Raw genomic sequence first — 25,760 nt, forward strand, 5'->3', positions numbered from 1 at the left:
CATAAATGTTTTTGACGTTACAAGGTTGCTCGATTAAAGCTTATAAACTCACTCTGTTTCTTCCGAATTGAGTTTTCTGCTACTGCATTTTGAGCACCACCATTATGCAATTTCGTGATAAAGTTAACAATCTCCTGGGTATGGATTTTGGGAATGATAGGTTCAAATACTCTCATACCGTGTTCACTAGTATTAAGTGTATATTTTAATTGAATAAAAGTCCTCTTGATTTAAGAATAAACAATTTTAGTACAGCAGTTACTGTTATTTTTACTTACCATTTGAATTAGTTCTATCTGTGTTGAACAGCACTTGTTTATATAAAACAGTATTACGTCATTCTATACATTAGTTTCTGTTAATTACTTTAAGTGTCATATACATCATTGTTGTTTTATTTCTCTGTCAAGGACTTATCAATTTTAGTTTACTATTAGCTGCTCTTCCAGTACAATGACCACATGTGTAAAGAGTATCTAAATTCTGATTAATTTTTTTCAAAGCATCTTATAATATGTATAGAAAGTTACTTGTGTTATAATTGGCTTGCCCATTTTAAATTAGAGTGCGAATATTTTACCGTTTATTGCACCATATTATTATTCACTATTATAATATTCATGAACCACAACTTTTCGCTGTGTTATCTTTAATGATCTTATACTAAATTCTATAGTTAAGCGTTAACATGTGTTGTTGTAACTTATTTTAAATGTCATGCTGTACAGTCTCAGTTTAATGGGTTTTCACTGACATGTATAAGTTTTTAGGAGGAGACTGTAAAGTTTCACGCTTTTAAAGGACTGGAACGTAACGATAATGCATAATTAAATCATCTATTTTTTACGTGTTTTGTAAGATACATTATATTATTGTTTTTCTTAAACATAGTTTCATTAACAGAATTGACTAGAATGTATAATGTACAAAATTTATTTTATTATACATTATTTATTATTATGATTACTTTACATTGTTAGCCTTGTATTTAGATTTAAGTCTTGTCTAAATTTTCGCTGTTTGTCTAATATATTGACAAATAATATAGGGTTTACGCCCGAAACGTCGCTAAAAGAGAGGCACTGAAGCGTTCTGTTTTGTATCTTTGCATACATCTGCTTAGAGCGGTATATTACATTAGCTATACTGATGACTCAGTTTATTTTTAGTTTGCAATTTATGTAGGTTAATGATAATTATTAATTCGTCTTGAGAAATTATTTTGGTTTTACAATAAAATGTAGGTGACGAGAGCTGTTTGTATAATTTTTAGTGATGAGTAATTATGATTTCTGTGGGTAAATAAATATGTACTCTGCTTATATAATAAACATTTTACTACATAAGGTATTATATTTTGTGCACTAAAATTAAGTCGGTAATATAATTTATGATGACTAGAAACTTAATTGAAGTAAAAATGTATTCTCAAGACAGCTGGTATAGGTATTAAAATTTTGATCAAAATAAAGTAGAGAACAACATTAAGACCTTCTTAGGTCATCTTCAGGTTAACAAAGACAGTTTGCAACTGATTGTTGCTTAAGACCTGTCCGGAAACGATCAGTCGCAAATTCTCTTAACCTAAATGACCTAAGAAAGTCGAAATGTTGTTCTCTACTTTATTTTAATTAAAGTTTTAATTCTTATAGCAGCTGTCTTGAGAATACGATTTTGGGGAATGTAACATAGAAATCTTCAAGAATTATACTGATATCCAGAAATAAAGAGAATTATGTAATACTATCAGTTCGTATTAGTTAATTAATATGCCTTTGGTTACAATGTAGAAATAATGTTTAATAAAATATAAGATAAAATTATACCGAACTAAATAGATGTAAGTATGATAACCATTATGGTAATAATAAAAGTTGTGAAAACAGTATATTTATCAGTGAATGGCGTTTAAACAGATGTATTAAAATTTCATTAATTGTTTTAAACCTAGTAAAGATTCCATCGTAAAATTCATTCGAAGCAAAGCTTATTTAGACTTTTGTGCCTAGAAAAAATATCCCAGTTTGTTGAGTGATAAACCTGGGCACGTTACGGGTTGATGAACGTTTAATAAGTAGGAATTTTATAGTTTGTTCAGTATTTAAGCCTAGTAACAATTTCACATATTGTTTAGTGTGTTTGAAACCTAGAAAAATTTCATAGTTTTTTTTCTGTATTTTAAGTCAAACAGGTAATTTATCATTATTCACACGGCCCAGCATGGCCAGGTGAGTAAGGCACTCGACTCGTAATCCGAGGTTAGCTCGTTCGAATCCCTGTAACTCCAAACATGCTCGCCCTTTCAGTTGTAGGGGCGTTATATAATGACAGTCAATCCAACTATTTGTCGGTAAAAGAGTAGTTTAAGAGTTGGCAGTGGGTAATGATGACTACCTGCCTTCCTTCTAGTCTTACACTGCTAAATTAGGGATGGTTAGCGGAGATAGTCCTCGAGTAGCTTTGCACGAAATTCAAAAACAAAAAAATCATTTTTCACAATGTTATAAGACAGGCAAGGTGGTTTTTTTACGTGTTTTCCTATTTTATACCGCATTTAAAGCCTTGAAAGATTTAATAGTTGGGTTACGGTGTTTAAAATCAATAAGATATTTCTTTGGTCGTTCAGTATTTTAAACCTAGTATGAACTTCATAGTTTGTTAACAGAGTTAAAGTCTTAAAAATCTCCAAGTTGGCATCGCTGTCTGCTAAATTTATCTAATGAACATTTTTTCCTTTACGTTAACAAGATAATTTTTGTTGCATAGTGTAGTTTATATATTGAGTTTGTAAAGGAAAAAGAACATGAATGGTTTGCATATTGTCAAAACGACGTAATGCGTTGATAGGTGATATAATTTGTATTTAGGTTTGAAGTTGTCTATTAACAGGTTAATTTATTTTGGCAATATTTAAAACCTCATGTTTTTTATGTCTATAACTGCCTGAGTGGGAAATTTTTATCTATTTTCTGGCTTCAACAAGAAAAAAGCTTAAGACAACAGCCCCAATCCTTTTTGAACTATCTGCCTTAGTAATATCCACTACAATCTTAAAAGAAATAACTTTCATCTAGATACTATAAGGAAAGTTTTGACATACAAAACTTTGTACGAAACAAAAATGACATTAAAAGTAGTACGTAATACAAGGTATAATAAATTACATTCAGCTATGTCTGGAGACACAAGGAATTATCAGTTTCATATAGGTTCCAAAACTTACTTGAATAAGCAGTTAATTGTGATATTTTACTGTGATTCAGGGTTTTCTACTGACGCGTTGTTTAAACGGGCAATTAAGCAAATCTTGATTAGATATAAACATATCGTGTCCTAATTGTTCCTAAATCTTATAGTTATCAGTATATTTTAAGATACATTTTCTCAAATGTTTTAATAACAAATCTATATGAGGTAAAGATTTACTGAGTTAAAGTTCACTTAATCAATGTTCGTTTGAGGAATTGCACATTTTATCTACTTTTTTGTCTGTTTTTCAATCAAACTGCAAACGAGTCCTCTTATCACGAAACGTGTTTCTCGTTTATGATAACTTCCGTGAATAAACTTTATATACCCTATAGGACCATTTTAAAGACATAAAAAAAATGCCAAGAATGATGCCCTAGGAAAACACTTAAACCATAAAAATTATGCAATTGCTTTTGCAACGTCATATAAATTATAGCCCAGACGTTTTGCTTTTCCAGTTTTCAATAACACTTGTCTACACACGTATACAACTCTGTTTCATGTAGGCATTTTTATTCTGGTTGATGTATGTATAGGATTACGGAAATGGCTTCTAGGACGGTTCGACGACAAGGGAATATTTGTAATCTCTGTTTCCTATCAATTGATCATTTGAAATTCTTTGATGTTCTTCTCGCCTCTAAATTTTCGAGCTTGGCAGCAAACAAATGTACAAGTTTATCGATGTAATATTCCGAATAAAGTAAGATATTTCCTTTTGAATATTTGTTTGTATTCAGTGCAAACTATCATAAATAATACATTAGTGTATTATTTTCTTTTTTCTTCTGTCACAATGTCTCCATTTATTAAAAACCTTCACGGGAGGCAGTATCAGGGTTAACAGTTTTTAGCGATTGGTCTTAAGTTAATATATAACATTTCTTTCCTTTTAGTCTACTCATTAAATAAAAATAGTATTTTATTGTATTTTCCTATATCTATTAAAAATCACTGAGGTTTAAGGTTGAACTTAATACATTTTGCATCCATTCAGTCATGAAATGTTCACACATATCGTTAACGCTATACAGTTTCGTTACCTGTAAATAAAACACTTTGCGCTATCTATGGACAAGTAAATTTTCCTTCTTTTCTAAAGTATTATGTCTTAAGATAACCGATTTATCTAACCAGTTCTTTAAACGTAGCTTACTAGCATTTGTTAGTAGTGAGTAACCCGAGGATACTTGAGAAAAATGTTACATAATACTATTTAATACACTCTTATTGTCATGACTGTAATATAATAACTATTCAGAGAGATTGCTAATTTTATTTATTTTTAGCTTTTGATAAATCTATGTGGATTCGCTCATAATTTGTTTTACCAAATAGTAGGATCTACGTAGTTCATATGAATGGTATTCCAATACTAAGGTCTTTGAAAGGCACGCAGGAATACAGCGATGGATTAACTTCGAGTTATTCTGTATAGTGCAGAAAGTAATGTGAGAATACATTACATACTATTTTACCTAGAGGATGAGCACTAAGAAATAAGGAGACGTATTATGCTATGGGGGGACACGAGATATAGTAATATAGTTCTTTCTCTTCCCAACATAACGACCACGTCAATCAGTCTCTACTGAAAGATATGTCTGAAAGTGAGAACTGTTAATGTACCCTGATAAATTATTAGGCGAATGGCAAGTAAGTATTGAAACTTTACTCACTAAACTGTACATAAGAAGAAGGTCAACCATGTTAACCTTGTTACCCAGTGACGTGTCGTCCACTTACACCAGCACTAAGACATAGTATTGGACTAGTTAACAAACACCCTTAGGAGAATCTCGTCATTTAATTTTATGTAACTGCTGGTTTGAAACACAAAAAAACAACAATAACGAGATGTACTTGAGCGTTTGATATTAAAACAGTTCGGGAAGTTATTTGAAACCGATCTGGAGTAATGAGTCAAAGATTATTTTGGAAACGGAAAGTATAAAATATATGATAGAATTTATATTTCAGCTAGAAAAATTCCAGTTATTTATGCACATTATTTCTATCATTCGAGACTAGTAGGGTGTACCTATTAATTAATCTAATACCGTTCTGTTAACAAATTAAGTTCACGTGAATCCCTTCTTAAACACATTATACAAAATCCTTCCCAAGAGAAAATTCAATTACAACTACTGGAAGGTAGCACTTTTCGATATAATCAATGAACCAGCAGCTCTTTAATTTCAGTCATCTTCATCTTGATGCAAGTTAGGGAATGGAGATGGAGGTTGCACCAGTGACCATTACAGAAAAGTATGGATACATCAACAAGCAGGACATTAACCTCTGCTATTACAGATTAACAGAAACCCAAATCAATTATAGAAAATGGCAAGTGGTACTTCAGAGAGCAGATGAGGCACTGATTACGTCATGCGATTCTACCGCATATAGTGCTGCATGTGTCACCAGAAGCGAAGAAGAGGAGTGCTTTAACCTTGATTATTAAACTATACTGAAAACGTATTTTCGTTGAAGACGGGTGAAATTTAGTGACATTAATATGACTTCCGCACGTCTTCAGAGATTGTTCATGAGACATTTAACAGTTTAAGTAACTTTCTTATATCTTATTAGTGTTTTCACACAACACAAAGCATCATTCTTTCACAATTATCATTTTGCTTTCTTACAATGGTGTTTTTACACCAACAAATGCTTAAATTGTATTTCGCTTTTTGTTCTGGTTCTGCCTCTTTATTGGTTTTCATTTTCCAATATTTTATAGACCATTATGTTGCTGTGTTTAATTTACAAACTCATGAATATCCTTGTACTAAAAAAGTTATCAGTCTTTTTCGATTACAATATTTCTTTTTCCACCCTGGAGTTACTATTACCATTGAAGAATAACTTAATCTCAGAAACGCTTTTATAAGGCCTGGATAATTAGTATATAAACTGTCGGTTAACACATTCTCTTATTTTGTTTTATTTTAACACACCAAATTATAACTTGGACTAGACATGGCCAGTGATTATTGTGCAGATCTGTGGATCTAAGTAACCACAGTTCATGTCTTAATGCCGCAAAATCGTTTTCTGCACTTTCACTAGTTGATTAGCGTAAGCCAAAATATGACGAGGGGGGTTGCTATGAACAAACTATTTTTCTCCTAGCCTACGAATTCACAATTGATTATCTTATTTAAAAGGTGAGGTGTATGTGTGTATAGTGGACTGACTTTGTGTTTTTTCCAGTCTATGAATTCAGTTTTTCCTTCAGCGTGAACAACTATTAAGTATTTGAAGTTTTATGTTTTGTCATAATTTTAAAGGTATTATGAATTTAGGTTAACTTGCAATTTACTTCTTTGTTGTTGTTTTTAGAATTTTAAACCATAAAATCCAACACATACTATTTTTAAGAGTCATATAATTATTCTTTATTCTTCGTAAAATAGAAATAAGAATAACTGTCGTTTTCAAGTAACTGTGTTTATTTTAGCTAAAACTACACATTAGCTGTACGCACATTGTTAGTAGTGGAAAAATGAACCCTAGATTTTAGCATTCTAAAACCATAAACATAACGTTGCTTCATCAGAGAACAAGTGGCAATAAAGCTTTCATAACCAGAAGAGTGATATTAAAATAATTTTAAACATTATTAAGCCGTAGAGTGAGATTATAATTACTTTGACATTGCAATATACTTTTATTTGGTGTTAGATAGGAAATCATTTACAGATATTATAAAATGGGTCTAAAAGCTCAACATGCCCTTAAACCTTTAATCTTGATATAGGCCAGTTTAGTAATTCATATAACAGTGATTATACTCTGTACAGTTTGTATTTATCAGCGTTACGATGGATTTTATCTTTCTATCTGTGTACGGCTTTACCAGTGTTAGTTAAGTGACTTTTGATAATGTATCAAGATATACTAAAATGAATTTCAAGTAGTCATAAAATTATTATTAAAGTTTACAGAAAAGGACAATCACAGAAATTCAAGAGATCAAAGAGATGGTTTCGGAAAGACTACGAATACATTACACGGCCGAGAACTAAAATCTACGCTAGTGAAATTAAAACTCTTGTTTGTTTTTTTCAGCTCAGTTTTCTTCATCGTTTGCTACAGTTCTTCGATAACATCTACAAGTTCAAGAAATTTGTAATTTACATGACTCCCCAAGAGAAAATTGATATTCTATAGCATACAGAAACACCTAGTCTAATCATGTTTTATTCTATTCCACATATCCCAACAAGTCTTTAATTACCAAACAGCTCAGAAATGGAATTTTAGTTTTATATTTTATGATAAAAAGAGTAGCGTCCACGTATAGAGAAAGTAATTTGGAAAACTTCCAGCTGGCACTATTCTAATTGCAAATTGATGGCTCGCTGCTTTTGGTAAGCAGCAAGTTCTAATCGAACCTATTATATTTTCATCTTTTGGTTCCTTCCCCTTAATTATACAGGGGTACTTACCCCCTTGTCTGATTTCGGCCTCTTCATTTAGCCAGTAGAGAGTTTTCTATTAAACTAATTGCCTAACAGTAGGGTGGGTTCATTTTGTTTGTTTGTTTGCTTTTAACGCAAAGACATGGTAACATGGTATGCTATTTGCGCACTGTCCACCGCAGGGAAACCAACTCAGATTTTATTGTTACAAGTCCGTAAATCTACTGCTGACCCAACTGGGTACAGTATAGAAGATTATGTCTTTAATTAATACAGCATTACGAATATATATAACACAAATTTAAATTCCACCTGATTTATCAACTTAGTGTTACTGGTGTTACTGGAACGTAAATAAATATGTGGGTACATGAGTCCTAACTATGCCTTTGTCAAAAGATTGTTTATTTGAAGCTACGCACAAGTAATACCATGGACTAGCTGTGCTCTGCTCACCAGGGGTATCGAAACTAGGTTACTAGCGCTGTACGTCCGCAGTTACATCGCTGTGCCACTGTGTGTGTGGGAGGACAGGTGTCATAAGGCACCTAAACATAAGTAAAGTTTATTTTAGAGCAAGTTGTGATTGTTGAAGAAAAATATTACAGGATGTTTGAACGTCCATGGTTTAATAATAAATAACCCATTCAGCCAAGAGTATGAACAGGAATCAGTTCACGGCTGCCGTAAGAAAGATAAAAGATGACAAATGTGATGTTGCAGCTCATTCTAAAACTGTTCACTTGGATTGTGATCAAACAATTGTACTGGTTCAAAATAAATGACAGAAAATATAGTAATATTTTCAAAAACAATCTATTTATATGAACACATTTCACAATGTTTTAGATCAGCAGAGGTATAATGTGTTTACATAACGTACGCTTTTTGAAAATATGCTTAGGTAACATGTAGATTATAGAAAATTTTCAATGATATTTATTCTACATCATATTAAACAAAAATGTCAAAAATCGAAGGGAAGTGCAAACGTACAATTCGAGTTTGAAGAGAATCTCGTCTTATCGAATGTAGGTTTATGTGTAATGATTAGACAAAAGTGAAGAGATTACAACCTAGTAACAATACATTGTATTTCCAGACTTTATACGAGTTAAAAACTAATTGAATATAAGGTACCTGAAACGTTTATTCTGAAAACCTTTCATTGCAACAGGGATGGAGAGTTGAAGTTAACCCACGACGTAAAATTAGCCGTTTATGACATATACATTTTTATTGTATCAAACAGAGAAAATTTGACTAAGGCAAGTTGTATTTTACCAAGCCTTCATAGTATAGATCACGTCGTGTTTTCAACAAACTGAAAATTCCGCACAAGTATATAATTAAAACTGTGAAATGCATGAGACCACGCCCTTTTTATCATTTAGTATAATTCCTAGCAAACAGTTTTGTTATGTAACAGTTATACTACATGATTAATTCACAAGGCATGTGGCATTGGTGACGCAATAGGTAAATGTAATCCGCGGGTAGTTGGATATGTGGGCATGGCTAAGTGGATAAGACACTCCACTCGTAATCCCCGTCACCCCAAACATGCTCGCTCTTTCAGCTGTGAGGCGTTATTATGTGACAGTCAATCCCACTATTCATTGGCAAAAGAGTAGTCCAAGAGTTAGCGGTTGGTTTCTAATGATTAACTGCCTTCACTGAAGTCTTACACTGCTAAATTTGGGACGACTAGCGCACATAGCGCTCTTGTATCTTTTGCGTAAAATTCAAACTAAACATGTGCGCTGTCGAGCATCTTGTAAATGCGATAAGAAAATGTATCTTATTAGACATACTATCTGTATTATTGTTCGAAAACTTACATCAAAATTCCATGAAGAGCTCAGCTGACATGTATTTTTAAAAACGTTATTAAGCCTATACAAACAAAGCTAAAAACATGCATTGCCTATTTACTATAATATATACTCTGAGAAGCTTGTATCAAATATAAATGTGAAAAATTAATTTAAAAAGAAAAAAACACTTTGATACATTGTGTTCGCCAAGTTGTAGTTGGCAGGAAATCAGGAGTTCGAGCCCTGGCGGTGAATAAAGATGAGACAGTCCACTGTGTGGCCACATAAACAGAACCGCTTTGTTGATGTTCTGAAAAAAGCATAACTCAATGAGCTATCTGTGCTCTGCCCACCACGGGTATCGTAAACCTGTTTTTAGCATTGTAAGTCCGCAAACATGCTGTTGTTTACTGATCGCTGTAATCACTTATGTTAAACACATACCTGTTACAAATATTAATCTAAGTATTTTTGAAATTTTACTAACTTAAGCTAAATGAAAATTTTATTCTTTTTTCATAAAATTCGTTTATGATACAGGTAAATAATATTATAATGTCTATTCAATTACCATTTCATTCACTCCTTAAAATGTATACATATACAGAGATAACAACAACTGGGAAATTTGTTCAGTAAACTGATGATTAGATGACACTTTAATCCACTTTTAATCTCAATTTTAGTCACACAAGGCCATTTGTCCAAAAGCTGTTTCCAGATGGTGATATTATATTGGTTCTCTACGCTGATATAATGTATGTTTTACACTGAGAAGAGCACTAATTTTAATTTCTATCGTAGATGTGTAACATATGCAAATACTGCCCTCGGATAGAGTGACTGATGGTTATGATCACAAATGGATGTATCCCTGAAATCCTGAGGTTCCTTCAGTCCTGATGGCACGAAGAACCACATCTGAAGCGTGCGATGCAATCAAACGAAAAACAGTGGAGTGGCTTTAAGAATAATATTTACTTTTCTAGACTGAGATTTCTATAATAACGAACATTTCTGTAGGATATGGGCATTAATACTAAAATGTCATGTCACGTAAGAAAAGAAGGTTCGAAAGCAGTACCTGAGATAAGCGTATCATTAGAAAATGTTACCAAAGGTAGATGAAACTACCTGCATGGCATAACAATCAAGATTATATTTACAAATTCATACAAAGATTAAGTCTTAGAAAGACCTCTTAGCAAAATCCTCATCCAAAAAAGTGGCACACCGGTATTTCTGCGGACTTACAACCCTGGAGTCAGGGTTTTGATATCCGTGGTGGGTAAACCCAGACAGCCTATTGTGTTGCAATGTGTTTAAATTTAAACAAACAAACAAATCTTTTCAGAATGGTAATCAAGATTAGATGAACTACTTTCATGGTTTCACCTTTGGAATTTTTAAGCTAAAACACAGAAATGTCTGATATTCAGAAACAACTATCAGCCACTGAAAGTTTCTTCCCTTTCCAGTACAAACATAATAGTGAGAACAGTAGGACAAGGGACACAAATATACTTTTTGGCATGGATGAAGTCTCATCTTCAGTTGAGACAGTTTTGTTTTTCTTACAGGATGATTGGTCTTTAGAATGGGTTTCCTTTGAATTTTGTGGAGAAAGTAAACTTGAGTGAGTTTAATAGAAAGCTGTACAATGATAAAATATGGATTTAAGATTTTAAAAGAATATTTGTTACTAGTTTTAGCTCAGTTTAGAGAATGGAACAGCTAGTATGGACCTAAACGTTATGTTATAATATACTATAGTTCAAGTTCTAATCACAACATCTCACATCATATATTTATGAATTATCTTAAATTATAACATCATCTGGCCATCCAGTATGTAGCTGTTAATGTCAATTTCGCTAAAGAGAAAGTCATGGTCATGTTTCATTTCTTTTATGGTATCTAGGCTTCTTCCATAAAAATAGAATCACCGGGACTTTGTACTATCTTTTTTTTTTGTTTTTACCTAGTAGAAAGCAGGAGCCGCCTTGAGAGATCACCTGTTTTAACAACTATAAAGTAGTGTGTTGTCTTTCAGTATATTAGAAAACACTAAAATGACGTCATATAAGGGATGTTTAACGTTGTAATTTGTCCTGTCGTGACGTTTGTGAAACGTGCGCGTGCTATCGATCACGAGAAGAATTATGAATTTTGTAGGTTACAACACGACATGGAAGACATTACTATTTTTATTTTTAACAGTTAATTTTGGCTTTATTTATTCTTGAAACAGAGCACTTTGAGGATCCTGTTGAAGTGCATTTAGTATTATACCTAGGTTTCCACTGTCATAATAATTCAATGGGAGTTTGTGCTAATATTGCATCTCTTTTTTGTTACTTAGGCTTTCACCATCACGAAGCTCGGCTCTGCATCTTTTAGCACCAAACGAGCAGCAAGCATTTGATGATACTTGTTAGAACTGGAATTTTGCTAACATGATATGCATGGATAAATGACAACGCTTTAGACTATTGCGAGTGCTACACAGATTAAATGAACCTAAGAATTATTTCGAAGAAATGTCATGCAATATATAAATAACATTCACTGTTATATTACATGGCCATTATGTTGTATGAAGTATATGATAAAGTCAATGTTTCCATCTGTCATCCAGCGACAACATGTAGATTATTGAATGTATTAATAAATATATATAGCATTTACATATAATAATTTCAGAAATAGTTTACTCTGAGTGACGTTAGATTCACACGCATCAGTGTATTTTTTGGTAATTGTTGAATTTCGAGCTGAGCTACTCGAGGGTTATTTATGCTAGCTGTCCCTTGTTTGAAGTAGTTGGTAAGGTTTAAGGCAGCAAGTCAATATTATCTTACCCAACTTTTCGTCTACTCTTTTACCAACACTTTCTTGGCCGAAAGGGTGAGCATTTGCTAAGAGAACTTGAGCCCCCAACCAACAGCTATCAGCTATATTACTATATACAACGATGTTCCATATCACCACCGATGTATAAGTACTATCACTGCATTTCTCCAAAGTTATATCTAATTACGATTTTATCCTTTTTAGGCTCTTTTTGATGGCAACTATCTAATATAAGTGTGAGTCATTTGAATTCGACGGAAAGATGAGACAGGAATTTTAAAGAAAATAAATGATTTAAAGAATATGAAATGATAAAAAAAATTGAAAAACTGAAAATAGAAATAAAATGTATGAACGACTAAAAAAGCATACAATCAAAAACGAAGCTTGGCAACTATAGAATGATTTAAAATTAGGCTGTCATAAGCTTAATGGCTATGAACATTTACAAAACATGCTCAAAATACTCCTTTCAATATCAGTTTAGTATTGAGGGTTTTCAGTTCAAGTTTCATTCGTAAGTTCTTTCAATTCTAAGTGCCATTATCTAAAAAATACGCAAATTATCATGAAAAGTAATGTAAATTTCTTCTTTAATGTTACAATGCCAATGAACGTATGAGGCATTCCATATAATTAATTAAATAAATTGTATGATATATTACAAAAACATTCATTAATATAATAAACTAATTCATCATAAAAACAAAAAGAAAAACATTATAAGTAAAGATTTCAAGTCACAATTCAAAATCTACAAGGTCAAAAATAGAAAATTTTCAGACTAAATTAAATAAAGCATCTATTTTTAAATAGTTTTGATTTAATACAGTTTAGTTTTGAAAAATAATTGAATTATTAGGTTTCTGTACCTATGATTTAATTAATTACACTGGGAACACTCATTTTGTTGCATTTAAAAAAGACCTTTCTATAGTCAATTTGAGTGTGTTGATTTCAAATCTGAAGTCGGTTTTTGTCTGCAAGCTACATATTTTATGCAATTTGACATTTTTATTTATTTTTTAATTTTTCGTTATTATAGGAAATTATAGGAATAGCTTATCAATTTGTTTGTGTGTTTTATTCAGGTAGGAATTTGCGTTTGTACACTTCATCTGGACAATCTCGTTTAATGCTCCAGCAGTAGTCAGCGATCATACTTTTGTCCCAGCGCCCTTGGTAGCGTTCTTCCATGACCTTTAGGTCTTGGTGGAATCGTTCTCCTTGTTCGTCACTCACAGCCCCCAGGTTGTCAGGGAACTTATCAAGGTGGCTGTTTAAAAAATGAAGCTTGATACTCATGTTGCACCCGAGATCACGAAAAGCGAGGAGCATTCTGTTCACAAGTTCACTGTAGTTCTCCGCCTTATTGTTTCCAAGGAAGTTCTGAACGACTGTCACAAAGGATAACCATGCTGCCTTTTCTAAAGCGGTCATCTTAGCAACAAACTGATCATCACAAATTAGGGTTCGAATCTGTGGGCCATCAAACACGCCTGCTTTGATCTTCTCAAATGATAACCCTGGTAAAGCTGTGATGATGTGTTGGAAACATTCACCTTCGGTTTCCAGTGCCTTGACAAATTGTTTCATCAAACCTAATTTGATGTGAAGAGGAGGAAAGATGATCTTATCTCTGCTTACAATTGGGTCTTGTATGATATTTGGCATGCCTGCTTCAAGGGTGTCACGAATAGGCCAGTCCTTCTGGACCCAATGTCTGTCTCGTGCTCGGCTGTCCCACATACAGAGGAAACATGGAAACTTGGTGAAACCTTTCTGTTATCCAAGAAGAAAGTTGACCATCTTTAAGTCTACACAAATGATCCAATAGTGCTCATGATATTTTAATAAGTCCATGACCATTCTCATATCATCATAGTCTTCCCGCAAATGCACTGAGTGACCGACAGATACTGCTCCATAAACATTCCCATTATGTAAAAGAACACACTTTAGACTGCGTTTTGAACTGTCTAAAAAGAGTCTCCATTCAGCAGGACTATAGTAAGGTACACCCAGTTCTTTGAAAAGCCCTTGGATGTCATGGCAGTAAACAAACTGTCTGTCTTCTGAAAAGAAGGTCACTAAAAGCTGGTCACGCTTTCTGAAATATGATACTTTAACAGAGTGATCAACAAGATTTCTGCCTTGTAATCTTGATGCCAAAAGCTCTGCTGCTTTCTTTGAAAGACCTAAATCCCGCACTAAATCATTCAGTTCAGCCTGGGGAAAAGGCTTGGGGACGGGGAAAGGTTCAGTGTCTGAAGAACAGTTCTCCGATTGTGTACACTTTTTTGACAATTCACTGTCACAACTGTCTTGTTCGCTTGTATCATGTCCAATGTCTTTATCGTCCAATGAAGGCAAGCCTTTGAAAACTGGAACAGGAACTTCTTCAGAGTGCGGAGCAGGCCGAATAGCTGAGGGAATGTTCGGATACGTAATCTTATGTCGATTTTTCTTCCCAACACCCGTTGTGTTTACCATGCAGAAATAACAGTCAGTTACATGGTTGGTGGGTTCGCGCCAAATCATTGGAACACCAAAAGGCAGACCATTGCGTTTTCCTTTGGTCCAGTCTCGAAGCATTTCCTCACAATTGTGGCACACAACATGAGGAGCCCATTGCTTGTCTTGATCACCAAGATGAACTTCAAAATATGCCTTGTAGGCACGCTTGACGAACGAGGATATGTTACGTCTCTGACGATTGAGTGTGTAGCATCCACATATGTAGCAGAAGGCATCAGGCTTGTTTCTGCAATGATATCTATTTTTGGAAGCCATGTTTGATCTGAAACAAAAGAAGAATGATCAAAATATTAGAAGCTATCTATATATTTGGACGTGAAAATGCTTATACATGGTTTATGCAAGTTCACATTTGTACAATTTCATTAACCTCAAATTGCATACAAACTAGAGCTTGTAGAGAAAAACTAATTTCAGATTTGAAATCAGCGCCTAAAACTCCTTCAGAATCAGTTAAAATATCCAATGCAAATCAAAGTTACTGAAAAAGTGTTCCCCAGTGTTATTGCAGTCCGGGATGGTTTCCAAGAGTCAGTGACTAAATGGCCAACATGTTATTTAAACAATTAGAACAGGTTATTCTTTTTTCTGTATTTGATTTTTCTTTTAATGTTAAACATGACAACGATTATTTAAACAGAATTGTTAATCAGCATTACGCTTGAATAGTAATATTGTGTGGCATGTAGTTCATCTTGTTCTCTTAGATAATAATGAAAATCCTTTCTTTTTCCTTTTAGAATTTCTACGAACTGAAAACATCATGCAGTGCTTGCGAGGATCACGGGGAATTATGGTTCTTCTTTTCTATATTCTGTGTTTGTGGACAGAGGCTGCTGCTATGTGTCCGATGCATTGTAATTGTAATGATCAAAGCCTTAGAGTTCTCTGTCGTGACGCTAATTTGGATGTGGTTCCCATTACTTTGAACCCAGAAATTCGCGAACTTATCTTAAAGAATAATCACATCAAGGGTATAATGGCTTCCTTCAGTGTGTATCATAACTTAAGATATTTAGATATCTCACACAATCAACTAGTACGAGTGGGAGAATATAATTTTAAGATTCATGGTCACCTAGAATTTCTCATCTTGAGCAGTAATATGATTTCTTCCATTCAGAACAATTCTTTTGTTGGTCTCCAGCATCTAAAGGTTTTGCATCTGAATGAAAACTTTCTAGAAGACATACCAGCAAAGATATTTATACATTTACGAAGTTTAGAAACATTGGATATGTCACAAAACAGAATCATTTCCATTTCGGAAGACGCGTTCGAAGGACTTCAAAATATTCGCGGCTTGTTTCTAAGAGACAATAAACTCAACTATATACCTTCTGTTGCATTGCAGAAAATTCCGACATTGTTAAAATTAGATTTTGGGCTGAATACAATAAGTGAAATCCCAAAAGGGGCGTTCATCTTCCTCAGAGAACTGGAAGAACTAACTTTAGATGGATGTGGACTTCGTAAAATTGACTCTGGAGGTTTTCAGCGATTAAACTCGGTTCTTGTTCTTAATCTTCACGATAACGAACTTAAGGAGATTCCTACTTTAGCACTATATAAAGTTCGTCGTTTAGAAGAGCTTAATATAGGACAAAACAATTTTAAAGAACTTAAGTCACGCTCTTTTCTAAAACTCAAAAATTTAAAAATCATTAGAATAAGCGGCTCTCCAGAACTTACAAGCATACGTAAAGACGTTTTTCTTGATAACAATAATTTACAGAAACTTTTTATAACTCACAATAAAAATTTAAATTATATTGAATCAAAATCTTTTGCTGAGCTTTCCAATCTAAGATATGTAAACCTTCGCGGAAACGCCTTCACAACTTTCGATCATGACTTGCTTCCTTGGGATGAGCTGAATGTGTTAGACGTCAGAGACAACCCGTTGTTTTGCAGCTGTGAGATACTGTGGTTGTGGAAGTTATTAAGAAATAAAAATATTTCATCAGATGCTTCCAGTAACGTTGCAGACGTTCATTGCTTAAACCCTCCTAGATTAAAAAATATGTTGTTGGCAAAAATAACGGAAGAAGAACTTGGATGTTACATAGAAAATTGGAGACAAATGATGATCGTTGGTATTATTGTGGCTGCTATTATAACAACTGGTGTCTTAGTTTTTTTGGGTTTTCATTTTAGAGAAAAGTTCGTTGTGGCCATAATGAATAAGTGGACTACTAGAAGGAAAGAACCGCATTACCACAAAACAACCTGTATGGAGGATGAAATCGCAGTGTTACAAACAACTTCTCAGCAGTCTCTCAAAATGACACCAGTCACAGAGTTGTAACGTTAATAGACAAATATCTAGGGAAAACCAAAGCCTTTGCAGTAGTTCACAGCCTACAAGTTTTATGACGTCAATTCTCCTTCTGTCTTGACTTAATGGTATACTTTAACATATTCGATGTTTTCTTAAGTAACACTGGATGTAGTGTTTTGTGTTTTATTCCCAAGTATAGTGTCACAACTAACCGTGTTTTATGAGATTATGAAACATTACGCTTTCGAAAGAGATGATTCGATAGCTAGTGACATTTTTAATATAAAAAATAACTTCATAAAAGTTCAGTCAGTAGAATTTGTTTAATTAGTTCTTTTATTTCTGTATTATTAGATAGCATGGATATATTGAAAATAATGTTTATTCACTATGAAGACAGTAATATCTCAATCCTGATCTGCTGGTACCGAAGCGATGTTTCTTATTGTGAATGGCTATGGCCGTTATGTATTGCAAACGTGTTTATATCCTCAGATAAAATAACATGTGACCAGATTGTTGATGAATTATAAAAACGTTTCTGTGATGAGTTCCACGTGATAGCTTGATATTGATTAGATGGTCTAATAAGACTACAATAATCCAAAGTCAAAAATTGGTCCTATGAAATATAGCGTTTGTGAAACCTATTGCTGTAATATTTGTGTTATGTTTCCAAGTTAATTATTTACACATGAAAAGCAGATATAGTAATAGTTTTACTTGTTTTAGATACAATTTCTTAAAAGTAATAGTTTGGATGTAAAAATTTGTGTTTAGTTTTGTATATTTTTTCCGTTTCTATAAAAAGTGTATACGACATCTATTCAAAAAAAGATCCTATATATAGATAAAAATAAAATTAATGTCTTTTACTAGTGGAACTTTTACTTTCTTCTTTATTTACGCTGTTCTTACATTTTCATTTACTACACGTTCAATTTCTTGTTAGTTTACCTCTCGTCATATGTTTCACGTTTTTGTTACTTCTCTTTAAATACAAGTTTTATGTGTTTTTTTTTCATTTGAATACCAATTTTACATTCTTGTTCCTTGTAGTAAACGAAGAAGATTTTCAATATTCTTTTATTTCTCTTTAATAAAACATTCTCGCACTTGCTACTTTTCTTTCTAATGATTATTATTGGTATGTCATAACATCATAAACACGTATGGTCTATATTTTTTGTCTATGAACTCTATGAAGTTTTAAACTATGATAACATTATTCGGATAGACACAACCAGATGTTGACTTCAACCACAAGCTTCACCTCAGTTTAGCAACATGTCAAATTAGTTAGAAAGAACAAGAATCACTCAGTAATACACTGCATTACAAAATTACATGCCATTTTTGGTTTATTCTTGTTGACAAGCACAAAGCTACACAATGGGATATCTATTATGTGTGATAGCCCTTTTCTTATCTTGGAATATTTTCAAATTTACTGTTGAACCACCACGAGGTATCAGTCTTGGTGTTTGCATATAACATATAACATGAAATCTAAAGTTCTAAATTGAGCTGTTTGTTTACCTTAAAAAAAAGAATAAACTCTAAAAGAATTCGCTCACGTTTATTACCAATGATTTCTGTGCTCCAGTGGCTCAACAATAAGTTCTAGGTTCATTTTCCGTGAAGATAAAATGCGAGTAACCATTTTATAGATTTCTGCTGAAACGAAGAAAACTTATCAAAAATACGTCTTTCAGTATTTTTGTTAATTTATCAATCAGTAAATAAGGTGGTTATTTATTTATATGTATAGAAGCTTCTTGGACTAAAATGGCAGTTGTTTATCTTGGATATAATGTATTAAATTCCTTATCTAAGTTTAATATAAAGTGATTGTTTACTCTGATATTGGATTAGCTTTAATTATATTATAGTTGCTTTCTCTAATATTAAAGCCACACGTTCGTCATGGTATGTAGGTATAAACTAGGCAATAAAAAGCACATTGCACGTTTTCCAAACTGTTATGATGGTACATATCTGTTTGTGGTGGAAAAGTATTTGTTCTATATAATTTACTCTGTAAAAGAAATTAGAGAAGGTAAAACAATAACTCTAGTATTTATTTAATGGTTTATGATCCGTGATGTCTAATTAAGGAACAATGAATTAAACTAGTGAACATTATCAGTTTTGGAGTCAATATTCAACACCTGATTTCTACTGATATTCAAATATAAGTTAAACTGTATTAACTGTGAAATCTTACTAAACAGCCTTTATCAGTGCATGAAGAAAGCTAAATACAGTAGCGCATATTTGTTAGTTTCTGTTCTCGTTTGGATCAATATTTCTCATTCTTGTTTCCCAGTCTTCGTTTGTATATTATGCAGAAATACTAATTAATGTAGATAGGGCGAGGGATTTTAACGTATAATTACTGCAATACCCTGTTTTATACGACTAATTTTCAGGTTTTCAAATCTATCCTTTAAAAGATAGTTTATACTTGGACATAAATGACAACTGTATGGAATACAAGCTAAGAGATGGCAAGCAATATTCCTTTTCATGTAATAACTGAAATGAAGTATCATGTATTTATAAACATCGACCGTGGATAATACAGATCTACAGACAGAATAATGCATAACAGCTATTCAGCAGAAAAATAAAACAGTGCATTACAAACACCGTACACTAGACAGTTAAGAATCAAATGTTTAAAATAGTTTCAGGATTGATCTGGTATGTGCAATCTTGAAATGTCTATGTTCAATAGTAAATGTCGTTTATATATTTCTATAAGAAGAAAATGTTAATTTGGGAAACCTAGACATCGTCTTCCTAATATGATTCATCAAGAATAAAACTTGTGAAAAGCAAGGGGTAATGTTTTCGGAGTCGCTTAAATGAATGGTGGCGAAAGCGTCGCCATTTGAAAGCGTTCGCTGCGTGAACAAAATGGAACCAGTTTATTTCATTTTATTTTCTATCTTACTTCGGGGTTTGAATGAAATTTATCAATCAGAAGCAAAGGTGATATTTTTGAGACAGTTCAAACAGTGTGAATTGATTTATTGATTGTTTGGAATTAAGCACAAAGCTACACAAAGAACTGTCTGTATGCTCTGCCTACCACAGTTATCGAAACGTGGTTTCTAGCAGTATAAGTCTACAGACATACTGCTATGCCAATAGGTGAATTGAGGGTTGATTAACAAAATGCAGCAATATTTTCAGCTGTACAAGTTAACGCATTGTCAAACAAGACAATGTCTAGTTGAACTTCACAGCCAATCCTGGAGTCTAGTGATTAAAATAAGTTGATCACATAGTCACCAGGATACGTTAAACATAGTTTTCGTATTTTCCTTAAATCTGAGAGGTAATAACATATAAATTAAGCATTACACTTGTGCTAATTGTTGCTTAATTACTGTATGCAACAGTAATAGTAATAATGTAATTTTAACTAATAGAAATATAATAAAAAACAAAAAGGACTGAATAGTGAGCTTGTAAAGAGCAACATTTATTTTACAACATAGCTGAGACTGCGGTAGACTGATTCACTAATCAAACTTGGAAACTCATCTCCAATCTATAGACATGGAGCTGATATAGGAATGCACGAACGCACACACAGAAAAATAGAAGTTAAGTCATGCGTACTATTTTTGGATTGCTTCCAGTTCACGTCTGGCATGGACAGACATTCTGCCGCCACTTCTCGCACCATTGGAGTCGCCCGTGCCACTCGTATCCAGAGTGGATGCAGTTTTATAGTAAAAATGTCACAGCATGTTCATAACATGGATTCTTTGTGATATTTGTCACAGACTGTGGAGCCATGGGAGGCACAAGGCAATATGCCCTTAATTTTGACCCGGTAGCGAAGTCTTCCTTTGAACGGGGAATAGATACTTGTTCGTAGCTAACATGGGAAGTCGCTGTTTCAGTTTTGAATTTAATAAGACACACTTATTCTCCGGTACGCCCCCACCAATTCAAATATGCTGCACCTCTTGTGACATTAGATTTTACGCGTTTTCCCTTCTTCAAAGTATCAGATTATGCAATCAGTTATTTGCACTTAAAATATGGTATGAAAAAAAACTTAGAAAAATACCAACACTTCTGTAGGACTTCTATTCGTGTTTGTCATAAACACCATCACAGATTTGTTGGTTCCCGAATGAAATTGTTACTTAATGAAATAAATTAAATTTTGCATTAATCGTTTTTATATAAGAGTTATGAAAAGCTAGTTACCAAGCTGAGATATTGCCCATATGTAAATTTTATCAAAATAAATGATGTATGATTATTTTCCCTAATGTTTAATATATTAAATGTTGCTGTGACTCTATAAATGATAAAGTTGTGCATGAAGCAGCTAGTATCTTGTTAATATATGTATTCACATCCGTAAAGACAGAAATAAGGTAATTCTATAAATCGGAAGCTTAGTAATTTTTAGAGTCAGAAAAAAAAAACGTTTACAAAAAATTTTGTTTTGTAGAATTATAAACCTGCTCGTTGTGTTTACTGCAGGGGTAAAACCTCGAAGTTTGGTGTTATAAGTCCCCAAGTATACTGCTGAGCCAACTGGTGGAAGCCGAAAAACTATAAAATGGTAAAAGATAATATTAGTTGTTAGTTTTCACAAATATATTATGAACTTCACAATTACAAACGAGGATCGTATTCCTGCAAAAAATATATACTCGCACAGGAAAACATAATATCAAAAGCATACGCCACCCAGTGGCCTAGCGGTATGTTTGAGAACTCAACAACGTTAGAATCCATGTTTCGATACCCGTTGTAGGCAGAGCACAAGTAACTCATTGTGTAGCTTTGTTCTTAAACTTAACTTCAAAACAAACAATCAATTTTCAAAATAATAAAATACTCTTTAAAAAGTATTTTTATATACTGAAAGACGTTATTTTCCGGGCGTCTTTTGCTAAACATTTTTAACTAATATTACATTTCCTATGAGAGACTAAGACTTTACAGATATTCTTCTGTAGTCTAGAGTATATTAAGACCTGGTCAACCTCATCTCATAATTCTATAGCTGACTTACAAATGATTTTCACATATTCTTATATGCAAGTTTTCAATAAAATGATGAAGAAGAAAAAAGGGAATATTTTATCGATATTTTTCGTGGAATTTAACAAAGAAAACGTTCAATATAAACATTTAAAAATTAAGTACGTTGTTTGAAAGATTGTAAAAGTTGCGTACCCACTGATAAAAAAGAAACTCTTTTACAAGCATATTTATTTATTCTTAATATTGATTTATTATACGCCTTGTTAATCGAAATTGTGATTAACTGGTACTCTTTTGTATTCCAATATAAAAGCATTAAAAACTTTTGGATCCGACAAAGAAAACAAAGAGATTTAGCAATCGAAGCCACATGATTCATACTGGAAGTTATTAGGGAAGTATATATAGGATAATCAGAAGAGGCAAATAATGGCAACTATGTAGAGTATGTGCTAAAGGAACAAAGGTTATCACAGTGAGAAAGTGATTAAGTTCTATAATGAAATATTATGTTGTAGGTAAGCCGTTTGAACACAAAGATTATTGAATCCTGGTTTTCATGTAGCCACAAAGTTTTCAAGAAACAACTGTGAGATACTGCTCAAAATGCTCTGTTTTATTATATTCTCTGCAATTCGGACAAGCTATTTGACAAACTTCTCCTTTACAAGATCCTTTGTGAATGTGATATTCAATGTATTAGATAAACAAAACATTGGGCAAAAGCCAGAAATCATAAGTACAATAGACTTACAAGACTCCTTAGTACCAGTCTATCTGCAAACGTCCAACAATCTCAAAGGAAAAGTAATAAACAAAACAAAATAACACTATAATAATGAAAACAAAGTATTCTATATTCAACTAACTGATAACACATTCAGTCAGCTAAATATTTAAGTCAGGAAAACCTCAATCCTATTGAGGTAAAAACCAAAACCATATCTTAATAATACGTTTGGAGTATTTCTGATCTTTCATTGTGAAAATCCAAATCTTTAATTTAACTTGATTGTTATAGTTAACACAAAATAAAGACATATCTGACCTAGTAGATCATCTTGTACCCTTAGAGTACACTGTCAATTACAGTATTCTAATAGATGAAGTTGTACACACTATTGGAAGATTGGGTACGCATATCTCTGAACACAACTACGTAGTGTTATTCTTGCTACTCACACAAATACTGCTTGTCTACTAAGTGCATCTTTTCATCATACATGATTCATTTAGTTAAGATATAATAAGTGATGTACTAAAATACGACCCCTAACTTCTTAACTCTGGCTGGTAATTAATTAAGGCGTTTGACTTACAATCTGAGGATGGTTGGCTCGGATTCCACCAAATATGCTTGGTCTTTCAGCTATGGATGGATTATTATGTGACTGTCAATCTCTTTTTTGTTAATAAATTGATTGTTGATTGATTGTTTTGGAATTTCGCACAAAGCTACTCGATATCTGGAATTTAGTAGTGTAAGACTAGAGGGAAGGCAGCTGTCATCACCACCACCGCCAACTGGGCTACTCTTTTACCAACGAATAGTGGGATTGACCGTCACATTATACACCCCCACGGCTGGGAGGGCGAGCATGTTTAGCGCGACGGGGGCGCGAACCCGCGACCCTCGGATTACGAGTCGCACGCCTTACGCGCTAGGCCATTTTGTTAATAAAAGAGTAGCCCAAGAGATGGATGTGAGTAATGGTGACTAGTTGCCTTTTCTCTAGTTTTCACTGCTAAATTAGGGACAGCTAGTGCAAATGACCCTGGTGTATCTTTGCTTGTAATTAAAAAAAAAAACCAAACTTATCCTTGGAACAAAGGAAGTCGAAACATAGGCACTACAGTTTATTTCGTCTAATACTTTATGAACAAACATTACTTCTTTAGGAATAGGGCGAGTATTGTAAAAGAAAACATTCAAGTATTCTTATATCTAGTTGAAAGGCTCCTTATATGCAATTTAAAGATAAAGTCAAAGTATAATATTTCTACGCTGCAAAACTGCGCTAAATAATCTTAATCGAACAGCAATTTCATATAATAAACTCTCAAAGGAACCTAGAACTCAGTTTATTAAAGCCATAACATAAAAACTTAGATAATCTACCAAGACAATAAAATTAACAAAGTTTTAGATTCCCAAACAAACATGTCTTACCGAATATACACAAATCAAATAATCCTGGCCGACGGATAATTTCTAACACAAACATGGCTACTGAAAAGCTGTTCGCTTTTGTTGACCAACACATTAAATTTAAATAAATCGCATTTGGCTAATATAATAATAGGTAGGCAAACAACAGTTTGTAAGCATAAGGAAAAGTTTTTTGATGGTGGAATATACTACATGTTTTGACAGAATATGGGTCTATCTTTTTCTGTTGAGATATATATTCCGTTCATGCGATCCGTGTTAGTTATTTAGCTTCAAATATATTTTAGGTCCCAAAGGAGTCTCAAAGTTCAACAGGGCGGTGAGAAACTTTTGTTCAACTTCACCACATTAAGTGAATTAACATTACACGTCACATAAATATGAAGAATGTTGTATTAACAAAAGTGGAGTTTTTAATTAGAAACATAGATTTTTGAAGTTAAACGGTGCATTTCAAGACATCATAAGTTTTTTCTAGCGATCAGGAAATAAAACGATGGAACGAGAGTTTCTAGCTTTTTGTTGATAACAGCTGCTTCTTGAGACTGTTGAATAAAGGAACGAAAATACATGATAATAAATGGCAAATGACCATGCCTGTTTCAAGATTACTCATTTACAGGCATAAATTGGATATCCTTGATTTCAAATCAAATTAATAGCATGAACACAGGTTTCAAAAGCTTTCACATCTCAGAAAATATTTTTGTGCCCTGAAAGAAAACGCGGTTTGTGTCAGAAAATGTTGCTTCTCTTTAACCCATAAACAGCTTTGATAATGCTAATCAATCATACACTTGAAGAGACGTAACCTCTACTTATATCCTGACAGTTGCTGACACTATTTCCATCACATTTAATCCATGTCGTCTTCGTAACGATATATAACCCTTTGATTGCCTAGAAACAACCTTGATGCTATATCATTACGTGGTACTGTCTGATCTTGTTTGGGGAATTATGATAACTACTACCTTGTGACTATATACTGTTATCTAGTCTAAAAAGTGGTAACATGTGATGCTCTTATATCTTGAATAATAAAAAAAAAAGTTCTTCCATGATTAACACTTAATAAAGTGATATATATACAGAAGACAGTATAAAACACTTAGAATTGCAGTAAATAAGTACTATATGTATATAACTGTTAGTTTCATTATTTTTACAAGTAATTGTATGATAAAAGCTATTTAAGTGTTAGCTGAAAGTGACCATGGAATTTTTATTTACAATTAATCACACTTTACAACTTTTGTTGTATCATTTAACATCACATTGAAATATTTGTGTCTTATCGTGTTAACACAAGTCAGTCATAGCTTCACTACTGTGAACGAAGTTATATAAATTAAAACGTTGCAATTTTAAAACACACATTAGGAAAGGCTACTACG

At 33.0% G+C, this 25,760-nt stretch overlaps 1 protein-coding gene across 2 annotated transcripts in view; it reads left to right on the forward strand.

Moving 5' to 3' along the window:
* The window catches only part of LOC143225696 (uncharacterized), a 63,480-nt gene extending 45,434 nt beyond the window's left edge, over positions 1–18,046 (forward strand). For both annotated transcript variants that reach the window (XM_076455563.1, XM_076455565.1), the window contains exon 2: positions 15,628–18,046. In XM_076455563.1, coding sequence (XP_076311678.1) covers positions 15,628–17,195 — 1,568 coding nt within the window. In that variant the 3' untranslated portion in view covers positions 17,196–18,046. The remainder of the gene's footprint in view (positions 1–15,627) is intronic.
* Positions 18,047–25,760: the final 7,714 nt, after the last annotated feature.

This window comes from Tachypleus tridentatus, chromosome 9 (assembly GCF_004210375.1).
Source record: "Tachypleus tridentatus isolate NWPU-2018 chromosome 9, ASM421037v1, whole genome shotgun sequence".
In the NCBI taxonomy this organism is placed as follows: domain Eukaryota; kingdom Metazoa; phylum Arthropoda; class Merostomata; order Xiphosura; family Limulidae; genus Tachypleus; species Tachypleus tridentatus.